General features: G+C 45.4%; 1 protein-coding gene across 6 annotated transcripts in view; it reads left to right on the top strand.

Annotated features, from left to right (window-relative positions):
* Window positions 1-16471, top strand: part of ttc23 (tetratricopeptide repeat domain 23) — a 190957-nt gene that overhangs the window by 116762 nt on the left and 57724 nt on the right. For 3 of the 6 annotated variants that reach the window (XM_059946682.1, XM_059946677.1, XM_059946678.1), the window contains exon 1: window positions 7511-7753. The exons of 2 other annotated variants lie outside the window; for them this stretch is intronic. Coding sequence is in view for 2 of the 4 variants with exons in the window: in XM_059946677.1 (XP_059802660.1) it covers window positions 7683-7753 (71 nt within the window). In the remaining 2 variants the exon portion in view is untranslated. Of the gene's footprint in view, window positions 1-7176; window positions 7196-7510; window positions 7754-16471 lie in introns of those variants that run through there. One more of the 6 variants, XM_059946680.1, reaches the window with a different exon arrangement.

Genomic DNA, 16471 nt, shown 5'->3' with positions numbered 1-16471 from the left:
AGAACTAATCCTACCTGTCTACACATGTGCTCTCCTTTCTATTCACTTGTCTGTCTAAATCCTTCCTATCATTGTATCTGCTGTTACCACCCTGGCAATGCAGTCCAGGCACCTGTCAATCTCTGTGTAAAAAAAAATCTTACCTTGCAAATCCCCTTTAAACTTTCCCCCTCTCACCTTAAACCTATGCCTTCTGCTATTTGACATTTCTACCCTGGGATAAAGGTTCTATCTACATTAACAAGGCTTCTCATAACTTGGTACACTTCCTGCAGCTTCATCTCTCTGCACTCACTAATAAGGGTACAATTGCAAATAAAACCATATTTTTACATCTCATGATCTGTGGAAAAAGCCATTTTGCTGTATGTTTTGATGTACAAGTAAAAATAAACTTGAGCCTGTCCCCCCGATCTAATCAAAGTTCTGAATGCAGGTTTTCAATGTAATATATAAAACAACAAAGCATAATTCTGAGAAGCTGGCAAGATCTTTGCTCTCTGGAGAACTGATGGAAATCAATTCCCCCACATTACAGATAAAAACCTGTTGCATTAACAATGTGTTTCAGGTGGTAAACAGTGGAATTGAATATACTGTAAATGGAAACCATCGTTGTAACAGTGCTAGTCCATTTCCCATTGAACACCAGTTACACAGATCAAAACTCCCCTCAAGTCACCAGCAATTATCAGCAGTTGGAATTGACATCAGTAAATCGAAGTCACGTGGCAAATGTTGCATGGCCATGTTTGTGTCACAACCTGGGATCGGTTGCAAAAATAAGACAAAAATAATTCAGAAAGTGGACTATTTTTTCCTCTATTTCACCTCGTGGGTATGTGTTGTCCTCGGACTGTTTACCGTTTATGCCTATTTGTTTGCCTTTGCACCAGGTCTGGCCTTTCACTTTGTTTTGCATGTATTTTGTTTAGAATCATGGGGATTGTCAAACTCTTTGTTCTTGTATTCAATTCGGGTTAATTTAATTAGCACCATAATATCAATGTCTGGAATTCCTACATTCCGGAGTGTACTTCAGGGGGGACATGCCAACCCGTCTTTGTTGTGTCACTGTGGTTCCTTGTCGGATGAAACTCAGACCGAGTTCTTCTGTGTATTGTCAGTGATTTCTGTTCATCGAGATTCTGTACCGCTAGCCTGAGCTCTTTCTTGTTAGTTTCTCTAGTTAATTTATGTAATAAATCTTCAATTTTGTTAGAATTGCCGAAGTCTCTGTGATTCCTGCACTTGAGTTGAGTAATCATTGCTTGATTCTTTGATCTTGTTTACTTCTCACTGCCCAGACCTATTGATTTGTCATGGGGCGCTCAGTAAAGCTACCTGCCACAACCTTAGCTTCAAGGGGCCGGTGGAATGCCTTCAGGGTTTGGAATGGAGACAACAGGTTAGGGTTTGATGGTGACCTGGTTTTGGCAGCAATAAATTCTTAGGGGATCTCCATTCTTTGGAACAATACCCTCGTGCATTTGAGGAGGAGTGCCAAATGGTTGTGGGGGGAAGAAGTTGCACAGGGACGTGTGAAAAATGTAGCATACCCCTAGAAATCCTGCAGCAAGCTTCGAACATCCATATTATTTATATTCCACTAATCCGCCAACACACACTTGACATTTTAGGAACAGTTTCTTCCCTTCTGCCTGGACAAAGAGCCAACATGTGAACACATTTTGCTCTATTTTTGCTCCCTTTTTGCACCATTATTCAATATACTTTACACGCCTAAGACTTTTGCACAGTACAGTGTGTGTTACTTACTGTAATTTATAGATCTTTGTGTATTGCACTTTAGCAAAGCAACAAATTTCATGGCATACGTCAATGATTTGAAACCTGATTCTGATTCTGAATCTGCTGTTGCTAAACATCATCTGACTCACTCGGTATTCTGGAGTAGCAGATATGTACAGCCAAGATCTGACTTGGGAACAGCAGCAGTCAGAAACGTGAGTAGACGCCCCAGTAGAACAGAGAGGGAGAAGAATATCCATAGAGTGGTGAAATGGTGGAATGCATTATCACAGATGGCTGTGGAGACTAAGTCATTGGGTATTTTTAAAGCAGAGGTTGATAGGGTCTTCATTATAAGTGAGTCAAAGGTTATGGGGAGAAGGCAGAAGAATGGGGTTGAGAGGAAAAATAAATCTGCCATGACTGAGCAGTGGAGCACACTCAATGAGCCTCATAGCCCAATTCTATCCTTATGTCTAATGGTCTTAGATTTGCAGCCAGGATTGTATTTTTTAGTATTTCTAAAATACGTTTTATTTATACAAAAGAAGGAACTATGCAAATCTCTTACATTCCCGGCCTTTACGTTCAGTAGAGTTAACTTCTTTTAAACCATAGCACCATTACCACTCACGAACACCATTTTCAACTTTTGAAGGGCTTCCCCACTGACTCATCCTCTTTCCGTGCCGTAGTGGAAAACCCAGACTGTGGTCCTTCCCTGAACGTTTCTTTCCATTGGCTGCACCGGCCCTCAGTGCATCCCTCAGCATGTGCTCCTGCAGCTTGGAGAGTGCCAGGCAGCAGCAGTCCCGTACAGACATGTCGCTCTGGTGGAAGACCAGGCTTTGGGCAGAGCAAAGGGCATTTTTCACCGCGGTGATAACCTTCTTGTAGTGCTTGTTACCTGTCTCTATGTGCATCCCTGGCAACAGCCCCGTAGGTCAGAAGGTTCTCTGTTACACCAGCTGCTGGGGATGAACCAAAAGAAGGACCCGTGAATTTATCTCCAGACAGCTGTGTTCGATTGAGGGAGAGGGCAGAGAACACCCTTACTTTTAGTAATAGGCTAAGACTTCTGGGCTGCTCTGAAGAGCCCTATAAGAGGTCATTTTTACCCTCGGCCATTAGGCTCTATAATGAGTCAACCTATAGCCGGGGAAGTGATGACTCCCTTCTGTTAGACTGTTTGAGGCAACTTATTTTTTTATTCTTATTCACTTCTCTTCTAATATTTGTATATCTGTGCACTTGTAACGCTACTGCGACACTGTAATTTCCTTTTGGATCAATAAAGTATCTATCTTCATCATCATTTGTACATCCTAGCAGCATTTAGCTGCATTGTTTTGAGATAAATAATGGATCAATATCATTCAGAATCTTCCCCTCTGCCAGCACATTTCTGAACAGTTCACAAACGCATGAACACTACCTTGCTTTCCCTCTTTTGCACAATTTCTTTCTTTCTTCTATTGTACTTTATAGTGACTTGTTACGCCTGCACTGTAGTGCTGCCACAGTCATGACTAGATTAAGCCATGCTCTGCTCTGATTTAAAAATTCTCATTCTTATTTTCAAACCTCTCACCATGTTATCTCGTTATCTATACAATCCTGCAAAATATCTTTGCCTTACCCACTCTGATCTTTTGATTCTAATCCTTCCTCAACGAGGTTCAGTAGCTTACTTGTTAGCACAGGGCTGTACGGTACCAGCAACACGGGTTCAATTCCTGCTGCGATCTGTAAGGAGTTTGTACGTTCTCTCCATGACCGCATGGGCTTCCTCCGGGTGCTCCGGTTTTCTGCCACATCCCAAAGACATACCAGTTGGTAGGGTAATTGGCCATTGTAAATTGTCCCATGATTAGGCTAGGTTTAAATCAGGAGATTGTTGGGTGGTGTGGCTCAAAGGGACTGAAGGACCTATTCCATGCTATACCTCAATCAATCAATCAATCAATCAATCAATCAATAAATAAATAGATAGATAGATATAAACTCGTTTGAACTGAAACATAAGAGATTCTGTAGATGCTGGAAATGTTAAGCAGCTCAGTATGTGGAGGAACTCAGCAGGTCAGGCAGCATCAGTGGAGGGTATAAAGAGTTGATGTTTCAGACCGAGAGCCTTCATCGGGACTGGAAAGGAAAGGGGGAAGAGGCCAAATTAATAAAGCGAGGGGAGAGAAAGGAGAACAAACTGGCATTGATAGGTAAGACCACTTGAGAGGGAAGGTGTGTGGGTGGAGATGGGGAAATGATGTGAGAAGCTGGGATCAGAGAGGTGGAAGAGAAAAAGGTGAAGAAGAAGAAGGAATCTGCTAGGAGAGGGCAGTGGACCATGGAATAAAGGGAAGGAGGTGGTGATGGTGAGCAGGCTATGAGGGTGGGAGAGGAGAATAGAAGGTGTGAGAATGGAGGATAAGGGGTGTGAAGGGAAACAGAGTGGACTGGTCACCGTAAGTTAGAAATATCAATGTTCATACCATCAGGTTGGAGGCTGCCCAGACAAATATGAAGGAGGCCATGGACCAACGTGTCGATGTGGAATCGGGAAATAGAATAGAAAACCTACAGCACAATTCAGGCCCTTCATCCCACAATGCTGTGCTGAACATGTACTTACTTCAGAAATTACCTAGAGTTACCCATAGCCCTCTATTTTACTAAGCTCCATGTACCAGTCCAGGAATCTCTTAAAAGACCCTATTGTATCTGTCTCCACCACCGGCACTGGCAGCCCATTCCACGCACTCACCACTCTCTGCGTAAAAATCTTACCCCTGATATCTCCTCTGTACCTCCTTCTAAGTACATTATACTATAGAGACATACAGAACAGAAACAGGCCACTCGGGCTCCGTGCTCTCACTGACCGGTGGGTATCCATTCCTATGCTACAGAGATGTACAACATAGAAACAGGCCACTCGGGCTCCGTGCTCTCACTGACCGGTGGGTATCCATTCCTATGCTACAGAGATGTACAACATAGAAACAGGCCACTCGGGCTCCGTGCTCTCACTGACCGGTGGGTATCCATCCCTATGCTACAGAGATGTACAACATAGAAACAGGCCACTTGGGCCATCATGCCTCACCCATCCCTATTGATCCCATCAATGGAAATAGGTGGCTGCTTGTAGATTCCTTGCACCCTATTCTGATGAGGGAAAGGAGAGGTGGTGAAGGAGTGGAGGGGAGTGATCATTGGAATGGTTAAACGGAACACTCCCTCCACCCACTGTGCAGTGACTCCAGTTCCACTGACCTCCCAGCCTGTCCCGCAGGGCCTATAATTTGCCTCAGAACTTAAAAGAAAGTTTGCTGCCCTTGTGCATTCAGCATGAAAGTGTATGGTTGTGAGAGAGGGGGAGAAAGAGATTTTGTGTGTGTATGTATGTGTGAATGTGTGTGAGAGAGAGAAACGTGTGTGTGTGTGTGTGTGTGTGTGTGTGTGTGTGTGTGTGTGTGTGTGTGTGTGTGTGAGAGAGAGAGAGAAACTTTGTGTCTGTATCAGTGTTTGTGTGTCTTACATTTGACTGAGTGAGAGAGACGGAGAAGGATTGTGTCTGTGAGACAGAGAGAGATTATATGTGTATGAGAGAGACTGTGTGAGGTGTGTGTTAGTGTGTGTGTGAACATGTCATAGAGGAAGAGGAAGGTGAAAGAGAGAGGCCCTCTATGTGTTTAAGTTAAATTCATGATGGAGTTTATTCCAAATCAGTTGCAGTTAGGATCCTCGCTTTCATCTGTGTGGCAATGTGGCCCTCAGTGGAGAACATAAAAAGCAGTATCTACCCATTTGTAGACAACATATGTGCACCTGCGAATTTCCAGGATCTGACTTAGTGCCTCTGGTAACCCACTAATCAACTCCAGGCCAGTGCCGATTCACATTTACACTTCCAATCCCAATCCTTCACACATATTCTTGAACTCTGGGCTGCGGGTGTCCCTGGCCTGTGTCTGCAGTTCTCAATGTAACTTAATGATTTCTGTTCCCAGCTCTTTTCATAGAGTGAACAGACAGGATAGGAATAGGCCCTTCAGCCCAATCCAGACTAGTCATATCTGCTAATCCTTGGTGCCGTAATCTTCTAAATCTTTCCAAAAATTGGGAATTGTGAATGGAACTAGTGGACATTTCAACCAGGAGCCAGCACAGTCTCAATGGGCCAAGTGGCTTATTTCTGTTCATGAAGACATTAAGAATTCATTGAGTCTGAATGAATAGCTATATGCCAAATGACAATTTACCCTGTATCAAGTATGGGGTATCTTATTACTAGCTCTCTAAGCTTTTGGTTTGATTCCCAAATGCATTATATGTTAGCTATGTATACTGAGGTATTCCTTGCAAACTATGATTTAACTGACAGGTTCTGCTGAAAGACTTGCAATGATAAAGTACCAATCATGACCTTGGGGAGTCCCAGAGCAACCAATTAAATCTTATGATGATTTGGGGTAAATATCAGCCAGGCTACTGAGCAGAACTCTCCAGCTCTTCTGTGAATAATGCCACAGGATATTTTGTGGCCTTCAAAGAGGGCAGATTGGATCTCAGTTTACAGTTTATATGAAAGATACTAACTCCGGCAATGTGGTAGTCCCTAACACAGCACCTCTGATAGTGCAATTGTCCCACCAGCAGCGCTCTTTCCCCTTCACCATCACATTTCTAACAGGCCGTAAACCCATGAACCTTACCTCACTATTCCATTTTTGCTCTATTTATATGTTATCTATTTATTGTAATTTATAGTAACTTGTAGTATTTTTTATGTCTTGCACTGTACTCCAGCAAAACAACAATTTTGTGACAAATATTAGTGATAATAAACACAAGAGATTCGTCAGATGCTGGAAATCCAGAGCAACATAGCCAAAATGCTGGAGGAACTCAGCAGGTCAGGCAACATGTATGGAAAGGAATGAACAATCAATGTTTCAGGCCAAGGCACTTCATCAGGACTGGGCAGGAAGGTGGAAGAAGCCAGAATAAGAAGGTGGAGGGAGGAGGGGGACTGCAAGCTGGCAGGTCAGAGATAATAAACCTGATTCTGAGGATTGGAGATTTTCCTTAGCAAAGGCTATTTAAGGGCCATTCCTCTGCCAACATTGTACTCCCTCAGCCCGGTCCCTTACAAGTTATGGTGTACTCTTAATACTTTCCCTCTGAGTGCAGCATTGCCTCAGATTTGTCTCACCAACTGTGAGGTGCTGCCTTACCATTGATTCTCTGACAATGCACTACCTCAACCAGGCTCCAAAGCTAATTTTCATAGTGTTTATACCTTGTGTACATAAGCCTATGACAACAATAAACTCGAACATTAAGTGTCTTTTTTCTCTTTACATGTAGATGTAATCCTTACATGTAGATCTGCACTATGAACAATAGCATCCTCTTTTTTACACTGAATCCTATACAGGTGAGGAAATGACTTAATATGATACTTTCTGTAGTTGAATTGCCTATTAACTTTCATGGTTGTGATAAATTAAATGAGATTTGGATTCATTTCAGTAAAATATTTCGAGAGCTCATTCAAAAGGAAGCAGTTGATAGTTCTGTACGAATTATATCGATGTTATTTAAGTTACGAAACGTAATTAATCCCTTATTACTGTTTTGAATTCTTGCAATGATTGGTTGGTTCTGCATTGCTGTCCCGCCCTCCCTGTGTTATTATTTGTTAGCTCAGGTCTTGATTGACAGTGGATGTACGTTGCTCGGCAATCAAGGCCTAGAGCGTTGCTATGCGCAAGTGAAGCGTATGTGGAGTAGTTGCAGCAGTTTAATTTCTTGTAAAGTGTTAATCCCTCCGTTCAACAAGATTATGGCCCCAAAAATGTGCACTAAATAAACACGCAATTTTAATTAAGTTAAAGAGAGGGTGATTTTAAAAAAATTCCATTATGAGCAGCCCAGAGGAGGATTTGAACAGTGAAGTTACATCTAGAATAAATTCGCCAGGAGCAGAAACACAGTGAGTCCGGATCATTGAGTTATTTTTAAAAATCATTGTGACTGCATATTTTAAGATGGAATTAATTTACACCGTATTGATCATACTTTTGATGCTTTGGTATATTGCAGAATACCTATTTAGCAAAACTGTTTTGGATACAAAAACTGCATTCCCCTAACACTATAGGATGTCATTTTTCATTTTGGAGTTATGATTTGAAATGTTTTGCATGGTTAGTTCAATATGATCATATTGTCTCTTTTCAGTATCTTGGACAAAGGATTGGGATTAATATAGATAGTGGGCACGGGCATGATGGGCTGAAGGGTCAGTTTTGTGTTGTATGGTCTGACCTGGATAGCCCTGTAATAGTGGCTGTGGGATACTTTACATCACTGAGACAGCAGTCAGTACTCAATTTTAACATGTCAGCTGAAGAACAGCACTGGAGACAATGTATATGACATGGTGAATTCCACAGATGAATTGCCTACTACCACTTTGCTGTACTTATGACCAATTTCTTGAGTCCTGAGCTAACTAGATAAAAGATTTCAAAGCGGAAACAAACTCTTAAGAACATCAGAATCAAGTTTAATATTACCAGCATATGTCGTGAAACTTCGTCTTTGCAGCACCAGGAAATTGCAATACGGTACAGAATAACAATATAACAATTACAGCATGGTAACAGGCCATCTCGGCCCTTCTAGTCTGTGCTGAATGCTTACCCTCACCTTGTCCCACTGACCCGCACTCAGCCAATAACCCTCCATTCCTTTCCTGTCCATATACCTATCCAATTTTTTTTTTAAATGATATTAAATGAATAACAGAGAAAAGCTGAATTACATTAAATATATATATAATAGCTAAATTAATTATGTAGTGCAAAAATAGAAATAAAATATAAAGTAGTGAGATAGCGTTCATGGGTTCAATGTCCATTCATAAATCATATGGCAGAGGGGAAGAAGCTGATCCTGAAAGGTGTGTACCTTCAGGCTCCTGTACCTCCTTCCTGACAGTAGCAATGAGAACAGCTATGTCCTGGGTGATGGGGGTCCTTTATGATGGAAGCTGCCTTTTTGAGGCATTGCACCTTGAAGATGACCTGGATACTATGGAAGCTAGTGAATGGACACTTTTTTTTAAAACTATGTTGTGAAAATATATGACCATAAGACATAGGAGCAGAATTAGGCCATTTGGCACATGGAGTCTGCTCTGCCATTTCATCATAGCTGATCAAATTTTCCTCTCAGCCAATATCTCCTGCCTTCATCCCATATCCCTTCATGCCTTGACCAATCAAGAATCAATCAATCTCTGCCTTAAATATACATAAAGACTTGGCCTCCACAGCAGCCTGTGGCTCCACAGATTCACCACTCTCTGGCTAAAGAAATTCCTCCTCATCTCTGCTCTAAAAGGACGCCCCTCTATTCTGAGGCCTTAGGTCTTAGGTCTTAGACTCTCCCATCATAGGAAACATCCTCTCCACTTCCACTCTGTCAAGGCCTTTCACCATTCAATAGGTTTCAATGAGGTCACCACTCCTTCTTCTGAATTCCGGGGAATACAGGCCCAGAGCCATCAAATGTTCTTCATATGACAATTCAATCCTGGAATCATTTTTGTGAACCTCCTTTGAACCCTCTCCAGTTTCAGCACATCTTTTCTAAGATAAAAGACCGAAACCTGCACACAGTACTTCAAGTGATGCCTCACCAGTGCTTTATAAAATCTCAGCATTACATCCTTGCTTTTATATTCCAGTCCTTTTGAAACGAATGCTAACATCACATTTGCCTTCCTCACCACAGACTCAACCCCCAAATTAATTTGTGGGGAGTCCTGAACCAGTACTCCCAATCCCCTTTATGCCTCCGTTTTTTTTTTGTATTTTCTCTCCATTTAGAAAATAGTCAACCCTTTCATTTCTTCTACCAAAGTGCAAGACCATACATTTCCTGACACTGTATTCCACTTCTTTGCCCATTTTCCTAATCTGTCTTAAATTCTTCTGTAGCTTCTCTACTTCCTCAAAACTACCTGCCCTTCCACCTTTCTTCATATTGTCTGCAAACTTTACAACAAAGCCATCAATTCCATCATCCAAATCATTGACATATAACGTAAAAAGAATCGGTCCCAACACAGACCCCTTTGGAACACCACTAGTCACCGGCAGACAACCAGAAAAGGCTCCTTTAATTCTACTCTTTGCCTCCTGCCAATCAGCCACTGCTTTATCCTTGCTAGAATCTTCCCTGTAATACCATGTGTCCTGCATATATTTCATTGTTATCAAATATAAATATAGCAAACCAACAACCTACTGTCATACACTCTGATGTAACCCACAGGCTCTTATCTTTGATTATCTCCACTTAGTGTGATTTTTAAAAATATATGTATTTATATAATTTTATAGATATTACCTTAAAGTTCAAAGCACATTTATTATCAAAGTATGCATACATTATACAACCTTGAAATTTGTCTCCTTACAGGCAACCGTAAGTCACTTGAAAAGCTTGGTAAATGTATGAATTAGTGGATAATGGCCATTGATAGTGCTTTTTGAGTGGAATTGCTGAAGGATCTGATGGTTTTCTCATTGTCTGGACAATGCAGTGCAGTGCATCATAAAGACCAGGGACTCCCATTTCCCTGGACAACATTCATCTTTTGAATATGTAGTCAGAAATAAATGATCTGAGCTCAGATTCAGATTTATTATCGCTGACATATGAAATGAGGTTTGTTGGTTCGTGGCATCATTATGGTACAAGATATAAACTTACAATGAATTACAAAAATAACTTCAATAAATAAGGAGCTCGTATCTCTTTGCAATATGTTTGCCCAACAGCTTGGCTGATGCTCCTGGTACACTGAGGAGTGCTACACGGCTCACCTTTAGGATGAGACAGTGGTGGCCTTGTCTGTACTCTCAGTTGAAAGTAAAAGACCCCATGTTTTTATCGAAGGGGGAGTGTTCACTGTGTTTTTCCCATCACTATTGATGCTAGCTTGCTGTGTGGAACTAGCTGCCGCATTTCCCACAATACAACTGTTGACCGTTTCAAAACAAAGTGTTTTTAAAAACAAAGAAAATGCTAGAAATCTGAAGTAAAGAAGATAGAAATTGAAAGAATTGCTCATATGCCAGTTGACATCTGTGGAAAGAGAAAGAGTTAATGGTTCAGATTGAGACCTTTGTGCCCTGTTGTGGAGTTTCTAATGAAAGTTCATTGACACCATTCCACTTTCCGTGGTGGCTGCTTGACCTGCTAAGTATTTCCAGTGTTCCCACTATTTCATTTATAGCTTCTCTGTGGATTCCCTGTGGTTGAGAAAAAAAGATATTTTTATGTGAAACCAAAGTACAAGCAAATGCAATGTTAGCACTCTTTTAATATAGAAGCAAGGATGTAATGCGGAGGCTTCATAAGGCACTGGTCAGACCACGCGTGGAGTATTGTGAGCAGTTTGGGGCCTAGTACCAAAGGAAAGATGTGTTGGCAGTGGACGGTGTCCTGTGGAGGTTCATGAGAATGTTTCCAGGATTGAAATGGTTAATGTACGAGGAGTGTTTGATGGCTCTGGGCCTCTACTTACTGGAGTTTAGAAGAATGAAGAGGGATCTCACTAACCTGTCGATTATTGAAAGGCCTAGATGGAGTGGATGTGGAGAGGATGTTTCCTATGGTGGGGGAGTCTAAGACTGGAGGGCACAACCTCATTTTAGAGCAGCCTTTCTCAACCTTTTTGCCCTGGAAGAACCCTTGAAATAATTTTCAGATCTCTGGGAGCCCCTGAATAAAAATTATTATATCTACAGCTCATGGTACATTATCATGATCTGTAATTTGTAGATATAATAATCCAAAAAATTGTCAATGCTCTTTTGAGTAGAGAATTAATTTTTAACCAACCTTTCTTGAAAAAATATCAGATAATTAAGCTTAGCTTGCCTTTCTTGAATTAATCTCTTTACATTTCATAAATTTTAAACATTCATAAGGCAAACATAATATATTTCTCGATTCTGGGTTGAACTTGAGATAAGTACAGACTGATTTCACCTTCAACTGAAATGAGACGATTTCTATCTTTGCTCTTGATATTTGTTATACATGAAAAAGCTTGCTCACACATGAAGAAGTTGAAAACTACAGCAATATGTTCATTGTTTTCCTATGGATTACAGAAATCCAGAACTTGTCCTGGGGCAGGTCAGTAAATCTCATCTTGAGTGCATGATCAGAGTGCAGCTCACAAGGTTCTTCCTCTTCTCTCAAAGTCAAGTTTTCAGGCTGAGCAGAAGATTCAGAAAAAGGGTCCTGATGCACCATCAATAACTCACACTGAGACGTAGGCGAGATATCGGCTTTTATTGACTGGAAGAAGGAACCAGGAGTGAGTGTCTATCATACAAGGTCCTGGAGACTGAGGCCGATCTTCAGGCCGCAGGTCTCCTTTATACAGGGGCCTCACAGGAGCAGTCAGCAGGGGCGTGTCCCGACAGGCACATAGTTCACCACATTCACCCCCCCTTCGTTTGAAAAAGTCCTCATGTAGCGAAGGTTCTTACAAGTCAAGCCGATCAGGCAGTCGAATCTGTCGCTGCGATCTACGTAGCACCGGCTGTGACCGCATAGGTGCCGGCAACATTGGCGATTGCACAGGGGACGGGGGTTGCGCGTGTTCTTGCCCACTAGGCGCCGGTGATCCCTCATGCATGTGCGAGGCGCCTGGTATAAATGCGTACGAAACGCCCGGTATACAAGTGTCGTGAGGAGTCTGTGTAGGGCCTGGTGAGTACGGTGTCACCTCTGATGCAGGGTTCACAGTTACCGGAGAGCCTTCAGGGTAGTGGTCTGCTGCACCTGCGGGTGCCAGGTCGCGGATGGAGACCGTGTCCTCCCGCCCATCAGGCAAGACCACGTAAGCATACTGGGGGTTCGCATGGAGAAGGTGAACCCTCTCCACCAGCGGGGAGTATTTATTGCTCCTCACATGTTTCCGGAGCAGCACTGGCCCCGGGGACGTCAGCCAAACTGGTAGGGTGGTCCCAGTGACAGACTTCCTGGGAAAAGAGAATAGGCGTTCGTGAGGGGTGGCATTGGTGGACGTACATAACAGAGAGCGGATAGAGTGCAGTGCCTCAGGGAGGACCTCCTGCCATCGAGAGACCGGCAACCCTTTGGACTTAAGGGCTAAAAGTGTGGCCTTCCACACTGTGGCATTCTCCCGCTCTACCTGGCCATTACCCCGGGGATTATAACTCGTGGTCCGACTGGTAGCAATGCCCCTAGCTAGCAAGTACTGGCGCAGCTCCTCACTCATAAAGGAGGACCCTCTATCACTGTGGATATAGCAGGGATACCCGAACAGAGTGAAGAGCTGGCGCAGGGCTTTTATGACGGACGTGGCAGTGGTGTCGGGGCAGGGGATGGCAAAGGGGAACCGTGAGAACTCGTCAATAACACTGAGAAAATAGACATTGCGGTCAGTGGAGGGAAGGGGGCCCTTAAAGTCAACACTCAGGCGTTCAAAAGGGCGGGTGGCCTTGACAAGTTGTGCCGTGTCAGGACAGTAGAAGTGCGGTTTGCACTCGGCACAAATTTGGCAGTCCCTGGTCATCGTCCTGATGTCCTCCAGGGAGTACGGCAGGTTCCGAGCTTTCACAAAATGGTAAAATCGGGTGACCCCCGGATGGCAAAGTTGTGCATGAAGGGCGTACAGCTGGTCGAGCTGTGTGCTAGCACATGTTCCCCGGGATAGGGCATCAGGGGGCTCATTGAGTCTGCCAGGCCGGTACAGGATATCATAGGTGTAGGTGGAGAGTTCTATCCTCCACCGCAAAATCTTATCATTTTTGATCTTGCCCCGCTGTTGGTTGCTGAACAGGAACGCAACCGAGCGCTGGTCGGTCAGCACAGTGAATCTTTTGCCAGCAAGGTAGTGCCTCCAGTGCCTAACAGCCTCCACTATGGCCTGGGCTTCTTTCTCCACCGCGGAGTGCCGAATTTCAGAGCCTTGGAGGGTGCGAGAAAAGAATGCTACTGGTCTGCCTTCCTGATTGAGGGTAGCAGCCAGAGCGAAATCGGAGGCATCACACTCCACTTGGAAGGGAGCGGTCTCGTCCACTGCATGCATCGTAGCTTTGGCAATGTCCGCTTTAATGCAGTTGAAGGCCGCGCAGGCCTCAGCAGAGAGGGGAAACGAGGTAGACTTGACCAGGGGGCGAGCCTTGTCTGCGTAATGGGGGACCCATTGGGCGTAATAGGAAAAAACCCCAGGCACCGTCTGAGGGCCTTGAGAGTGGTGGGAAGAGGGAGCTCTAACAGGGGGCGCATACGTTCGGGATCAGGCCCAATAACCCCGTTTTCCACGACATACCCAAGTATAGCAAGGCGGGTGGTACCAAAAACACACTTGTCCCTGTTATAAGTAAGGTTCAGAGCTGCGGCCACTTGGAGAAACCGTTGGAGGTTGGCGTCGTGATCTGGCCTGTCATGACCACAGATGGTGATGTTATCCAGATAGGGAAATGTGGCCTGCAGTTGGTACTGGTCCACCATCCGGTCCATTTCCCTCTGGAAGACAGAGACACCATTCGTGACACCGAAAGGGACGCGCAGGAAGTGATAGAGCCGGCCGCCCGCCTCGAAGGCGGTGTAGGGGCGGTCCTCTGGGCAGATGGGGAGCTGGTGATAAGCGGATTTCAGATCTATTGTCGAGTACACCTTATACTGAGCAATCTGGTTGACCATATCCGCGATGCGGGGTAGGGGGTATGCGTCAAGCTGCGTAAACCTATTGATGGTTTGACTATAGTCCACCACCATCCTATTTTTCTGCCCAGTCCGAACAACAACCACCTGGGCCCTCCAAGGGCTTGTACTCGGCTCAATGATCCCCTCCCTGAGCAGCCGCTGCACCTCCGACTGAATGAAGGCCCGGTCCCCCGCGCTGTACCTCCTGCTTTTGGTTGCCACAGGTTTACAGTCGGGGGTCAGGTTGGCGAACAGCGGTGGGGGAGGGATCTTGAGAGTGGAGAGGCTGCAAGTGTCGGTAGCGCAGCTGTTGGCCTGGTTCTGGATGGATGTGTGTGTCCGTGTGTGTGTGTGGTCAGTAGCGGGGTATGTGAAGAAGTCCCACAAAACTGAGGATTCTTGACAGTGAGTGGTGGGAGGGGCCCGTCGTATACCATAGTCACACTTTCGAGATGGCTCTGGAAGTCCAGCCCCAATAGCACAGGTGCACACAGATTAGGCATGACCAGCAGTTCAAAGTCCCGATATACTGTGCCTTGCACCACCAAAGTCGCTACACAACCCGCCCGGATGTCTGCGGACTGCGACCCAGAGGCCAAATGGAACCTCCGACTGACCGGCCGCGTTGCAAGTCCGCAGCGTTGCACTGTGTCCGGGTGAATAAAACTCCCAGTGCTGCCCGTGTCAAACAGGCATCCAGTCCAATGCCCCTCCACCTGGATGTCCATCATGGATCTTGCAAGCTGGTGTGGGGCGCTTTGGTCGAGAGTCACAGTGGCCAGAGTTGGATCGCCGTCGGGGTACCCGGTCAGCATCGGAGGGTCGGGGGCGGGGCATGCTGACGCCGACAAAGATGGCCGCTCACATCCGGGGTACCCGGTCAGCATCCGAGGATCGGGGGCGGGGCGTGCTGACGTCGACAAAGATGGCCGCCCACATCCCGGCATGCAAGATGGCGGCCCCCACGTTTCACCCGCAGCGCTGCACTCCGCTCGAGGTTGAGACTTACAGACCTTGGCGAAGTGGCCCCGCTTTCCGCAGCTGGAGCAGGTCGCTTCTCGCGCTGGACAGCGTTGTCGAGGATGTTTCTTTTGGCCACAGAAATAACAAAGCACGAGTTTCTTACGGGCCACAGCCGTGGTCTGGGTCGGGGAGCTCGTGGAATCGCAACTGGCGGCGGCGTTGGCGAATTCGCTCCCGGGAGCCGGCGGTGGCGGGGTCTGAGGCGTCCACGAAACCGGCGGGGAATCGCGCGACTGGACAGCGTCGGCGTTATGCCGCGCAGCTTCTAGAGCGTTGGCCTTCTCTATCGCCGAGCTTAAGGTAAGATCCGAGTTCTCCAGCAGCCGCTGGCGCATGTACACTGACCTCAGTCCCGTCACAAAGGCGTCTCGCACCAGCAGCTCCGCATGCTGTTCTGCCGTGAGCGTCTTGCAGTCACAAGCTCGGACGAGTGTCTGTAGTGCTCGGAGAAACTCAGCGCACGATTCGCCAGGCCGCTGTTGCCGGGTAGCTAAGCGATGTCTTGCGTAGACGGTGTTCACCGGCCGCAGGTACTGTCGTTTAAGGGCGTCCAGTGCCCCTTCGTAGGTCGGCAGGTCCCGGATAAAGGAGTAAACTTTGGAGGAGACCCTCGAGAGTAGGATTCTGTGCATAACGGCGGGTTCAGTCGCACGAAGCTCCGCCAAGTACGATTGGAAGCATGCAAGCCAGTGTTCAAAAGCGAGAGCTGCGTCAGGGTCTTGAGGGTCCAAATCCAACCGGTCCGGACGCAAAACGGGTTCCATGTTTTAAAACTTCCAGTCAATAAAATTGATGCACCATCAATAACTCACACTGAGACGTAGGCGAGATATCGGCTTTTATTGACTGGAAGAAGGAACCAGGAGTGAGTGTCTATCATACAAGGTCCTGGAGACTGAGGCCGATCTTCAGGCCGCAGGTC

The sequence above is a fragment of the Hypanus sabinus genome, chromosome 21 (assembly GCF_030144855.1).
Source record: "Hypanus sabinus isolate sHypSab1 chromosome 21, sHypSab1.hap1, whole genome shotgun sequence".
NCBI lineage: Eukaryota > Metazoa > Chordata > Chondrichthyes > Myliobatiformes > Dasyatidae > Hypanus > Hypanus sabinus.
Note: the sequence above shows the minus strand (reverse complement) of the source record. Positions and strands in the feature narration are given on the sequence as shown.